At 34.7% G+C, this 5,448-nt stretch overlaps 1 protein-coding gene across 2 annotated transcripts in view; it reads left to right on the forward strand.

The window, feature by feature from the left end:
* Window positions 1-2,375: 2,375 nt before the first annotated feature.
* The window catches only part of LOC106870669 (sodium-dependent proline transporter), a 121,427-nt gene continuing 118,354 nt past the window's right edge, over window positions 2,376-5,448 (forward strand). The window contains exon 1 of one of the 2 annotated variants that reach the window (XM_014916821.2): window positions 2,376-2,995. In XM_014916821.2, coding sequence (XP_014772307.1) covers window positions 2,909-2,995 — 87 coding nt within the window. In that variant the 5' untranslated portion in view covers window positions 2,376-2,908. The remainder of the gene's footprint in view (window positions 2,996-5,448) is intronic. The other variant, XM_014916820.2, reaches the window with a different exon arrangement.

Raw genomic sequence — 5,448 nt, forward strand, 5'->3', positions numbered from 1 at the left:
TTTCAAAATAAAAATCCTTTCTCCTGAAGGCACAAAGCCTGGAATTTGGAGGGAGGGGACTAGTTGATTACATCGACCCCAGTGTTAAGTACCCCTCTGGTACTTAATTTATCGACCCCGAAAGGATGAATGGCATAGTCGACCTCGGCGGAATTTGAACTCAGAGCGTAGCGACGGGCGAAATACCGCTAAGCATTTCGTCCAGCATGCTAGCGATTCTGCCAGCTCGCCGCCGTAGAAAAAAATTAAAACAAACAACAACAATAATAACGATGCAGAAGAAGTGACGGTGGAGTATGCTATAGAACGTTTCCAATCTTTTGGATCAATTTCAAAAGGTTTTAAGAGTTACAAAATCATGAGCTTTTGATGTAATGCCAATCGAAGTTCCCTGCACCTTGAGTTAATTCCTCCGTAACCGGATCATACTTTGATATCCAAATTTAATAGTTAATCTCCTTTGGAATTTCACAAATACTAACTAGATTTCGAAGAACATCGATTTCCGAGGAAAGTATATTATTGAGAATTGCATAACCGTTTTCTTCCACTTACTGATGTGTACGGAGCTTTTCTCTCCACTAAATTTAGACAGGAACAACTTAAGTGTTAGATTTACGGATAAATAATTGCCGCACCTAAACTTCTCAAAAGCACAATGCAGAATAAACCCGCTCATTAAGATGTAGTGAAAAAAAGTTTCATTAAAGTTACAACATATCTAGTGGTGTTCTTAGTTCTTTCGGTATTTAAATCATTATAACTAGTTACTTATTTAATACATTGTATAATTTTAATTAATGTTAGTATGAATGCATGGATGCCTGTGGATTTCTAAAATTAAATATTCTTTATTTTTCCTAGCATAGTTGATGTATTTCCACACTTATGGACACTTAAGCACATATGATTTGTCCCTAGAGCACACACACAAAACTCCACAGGTTCGCTTATACCATAGATAGACGTTATCGCCGTTAATTTTGCGTAGAATTACCGATGGTAGAGCATGTCACATTTCTTGCATTTTTAAAGTTCTAAAGTATGTGCGCAGATTTTATAGCTATAGTCTAATTTCATCAATAATGCTTACTAACTGGTTTATAGTATGTAACTTATAAAAAAAAAAAAAATCCAAAAAAGTCAGAATGTAGTTTTCAAGTTTTCTCTACTAGTAAAAATTTCAGCAACATGATTTGATCACAAAAATAATTTTTATTTACTACAATATATTTATTTTACACTGCGAGATAGCGCTTTTTTTGACGTCTCTGTTTATACTTCTACTGGAAATATAAAAGATGACTAAATATTTGCAACGCTACTGTCTACATACATATTAGTCAAAACATTTCTCCAAATTATGAATGCTATCGAGCGTCAGCCAAATTATGTTCATTCCAGTCTTTTCATATTTGGTGAGTGTTTTTGAAGAAACAGAACGCTTATGCCAATTGTACCACACATAAATTTGTATCATTAAAGACTCACTAGAACGTGATGAAATGCTTGTGCGATGCTGTTGCACATCAGGAGATAGATTTTACGTGATCTGTATATACTTTGGGCCAGCAATTTGAATTCATTTCAAGTGTGAGTCAAGTATGCGGTACTGAAGAGCTGAAATGATAGCGAAATATCGATCTCATTCACTTCCAGGATGATTCGTTTCGCCTGTCTTTGAAGTATACTGCGTTTCTCAACATGTCTTTAAAGGTACTTTCTTTCGACGATATACCACAGCTAGAAGACGTTTAACAACACATACACAAGTATACGATATTGATAATGTTTATATTAATTTAACACTTTTATAAATATTAATCTGATATTTTTGGCTGTGCGTGTAGCCATCTTCGGAGAAACAGGCGAAGTTGGGCTTCACATACATTAAATTTCTCCCCGGCGCTAACTTTTTTCCGGATACGCGACGTTGAAACCAAGATTCGACTAATTTGCTCGTGCGCCTTTTATGCCATCAAATACAATAATTGTAATCATGATACCATTTTATTTATCGCCTCAGAAAGCTGGGTCTCTCAAGGTATGGAAAGCTCCATACGAAATTAGTGTCTCCGAAACTGAAAGAATGACAATAGTGCTGTACAACACTGTGTGAGTAGCGTAAGACAGGGGTCGAAATATCTCGAGAAACTACAGCAGTGAAAACGCAATGAGAGAGAGAGAGAATAACATAAAACGAGACAGAAATAGGAAATAGAGTGAGTGGAGGACATGTTTGGAGAGAGTAAGAGCGAGCAAAGCAGAGAAGGTGAGAAAAAGACAAACAAGCAGACGGAGAATATTGAGCTGAAGGCGGTGGTGGTGGGAGAGAGAGAGAGAGAGAGAGAGAGTGGAGATTTGCAGTGGGAATGAGAGAACATTATGAAACAGCAGAAGGGATAAGGGGAAATGTTGAAGGAAGCCCGAGAGAAATTGAAGAGAGGGAATGAATGAGTTGAGAGAGATATCTAGAAAGCTTGGTAGAAATGAAGAGAATGAATGGGTAGAGAGAGAGAGAGAGAGATGAAAAACAGAGAGGGGAAATAGAAAGAGAAAGATGAAAGTTGGAGGAAAACAAAGATTATTAATAAAACAGCGAAAAGCAGAGAAGACGAGATGAAAAAACAAAAAACAAAAATTATCAGAAGAAAATCTAACAGCGAAAGACAAAAAAATCAGAATCTAAGCATTAGCTCTATTTCTATCTATTTATCTATCTATGTAACCTACCTATCTATCTATCTATCTATCTATCTATCTCGATAAAGGCAATGAGGGATTATATAGACAGATATATATGCACAGGGAAGGAGTAGGAGGAAGAGTAGGAGTAAGCTAAGCAGTAGAGTGGGGGGGAACTATGGCAGCCACAAAGTGATAATTCTGTGTAGCGTTATAACAGGCAATGGCTGCTACAAGATCGCAGAGTCACGTTCAGGACCGAATTACTAGACCTTTAGATTCGAGAAACGATGCCCAGGTGGATCTTTTGGTAGGTGCTTTGATTTTAGATTATCGTCTCCGAGTTTTTTGTCTACGTTTGATTACCCCCTGTATTTATTTTTTATTAATTTATCACTCCGTGTGTTTTGTAGTCTTTGTTGGTCGGTGTGTCTACTCCTTTGTTGATTATTTTAGAGAAGAAAAAAAGGAAAGAAAAAAAAAGGGGAGAGTAAAAACGGAAAAAGACAATAATCTGTGGTCCTTACATATATAAAATATAACCCCGTGGCTGCCCTTTGTAAAATACTAATATATATATATATATATATTGTTAGAACACCTCTATTGCTAGAAATAAGAGCTAATTTAGGCGCTCTTAACACCCAAGTCACAGTGACAATTATAGTTTTCTTTTTTTGGTAAAACATTGCGTACTGCAGTCTATATCAAATTATTATTAATTATATATATATATATATATATATGTGTGTTTATATAATATATATGTTTATATAATTGAGAGAGAGAGAGAGAGAGTCGCGAGTGAAGGCACTTGTTCTTTTCTTTTACAATATTTATTCTTTTTATTTTAATGACAATAACCAACATGATTAGAATGAAAAAAACAGACAGACGGTACAAGTAACAACAAACACACGTTTACCAATACACGTATCTCCACAGACATATGTAGCGCTGTGGTTGCGTTTGAACGCGAGCGCATAAATAATACACAGATAGATACGTACATGTAACGGATATATATACATATATATATATATATATATATAATATCCGTATATATATTATATATACGTACATATATATAACAAAAAAATTATACAAGATGGAACAAAAACAGGCTTTAATTTACAAATTACAAAACGTTTGTATATATGCGGTGTGTGTGTGTATGTATATATATGTAAAGCGCATGGCCTAAGTGTTGAAACATGTAAAAGAATAAAAGTATATATATATATATATATATATATATATATATATATATATATATATATATATATATATATATATATATATATGAGTACTTGATATACACACATTCACTCACGCGCGCACACGCTCTCTTTCCCAATCTCGTGTCCGTGTTTACACACACACGCACTCGCTCTCACACACACACACGTGTTTTTTCAGTGAACGCTTGCATACCATCCACAAGGCACTTATACACACACGTTCAGTGTTACACAGAAGAGACATAATCTGCGCGAATATTTTATTTATGCGTTTACACAATCATAAAAATAAAAAAAAAAACAGAACCGCGGATTTACAAATTTATATTTACGGAAACCTCATGTCTGATCTCTGTATGTACGCGCACTCGCGTGAGAGAGAGAGAGATAGATAGAGAAAGAGCGTGTGTGTGCGTGTGTATTTAATCCCTCAAATAAGGTTGCCTCTGCAGAAAAAATTTGTGGGAACGGATATTTGTTTCATAAATATCCTCATCTCTTCTATATATGTACCTTGTGGAAAATATCTTGTATAGTATGTGTGTATATAATATATTTTATAGTTATTATATATACTATATATTCTATATATAAGTACTGCGGTTGATTTGCTCGATTAAATCTCTGAAGACGAGCCCCAGCATAACAGCAGTCAAATAACTGTAACAAGATGATATATATATATATATATATATATATATATATTTATATGCTTTACACACATTATTATTCTTTAACACGAATTGTAATGATTGTGACTTCGGAGTTTCGGTTAACCAATCCATCATCGGACTTCAGTTTAACGTAAAATTATTCTTATAGTTAAGTCTTCCCAAATTTCAGGCCTTTTGCCTATAGTAGTAAGGATTATAGTTAAACATAAAAACAATATCTATCATCAATCTATCTATATATATATATAATACGTACATATATCTATCTGACTGAACGTATTTTTGTAGTAATCACACCCTCGCTGCTCCTCTGCAAACGACAGCGAAAGGCAAAACCACATGCCCACATGCTGTACACGTTTTCCCATTCACTAAACATGAAAATAGCTGGCATTTCATTATTTCATCATCACAGAGGCCTTCGTCTATGCCAATGGCTTTCTTATCTCTATTTATATTCTGAAGATGCGTTTTACAAATCTTACAATTCAAACACATACACAATAATTTATTATACATAAATGGAGTTATTTATCTTATTTAATCCCCACATTGTGTGTGATTCTTATATGTTAATGTAAATGCGCGCGCTTGTGTGCATATGTAGGTGTGCGCGCGCTTATGTGCGTGCGCACGCGCTCATGTGTGTGAGTGCGCGCTTATGTTTATGTCTGCAATATTAGCGCGATTTTCCATCACCAGGCGCAAATATATCTATGCGGTATGTCAAAGGTGTCTATTGTTATCACAGATCTGCATATAATGTTCAAAGGCTCATAATATATATACACACACACACACACACACACACACACATATATATACATATATATATATATATATATATA

Source organism: Octopus bimaculoides, chromosome 7 (genome assembly GCF_001194135.2).
Source record: "Octopus bimaculoides isolate UCB-OBI-ISO-001 chromosome 7, ASM119413v2, whole genome shotgun sequence".
Taxonomy (NCBI): Eukaryota; Metazoa; Mollusca; class Cephalopoda; order Octopoda; family Octopodidae; genus Octopus; species Octopus bimaculoides.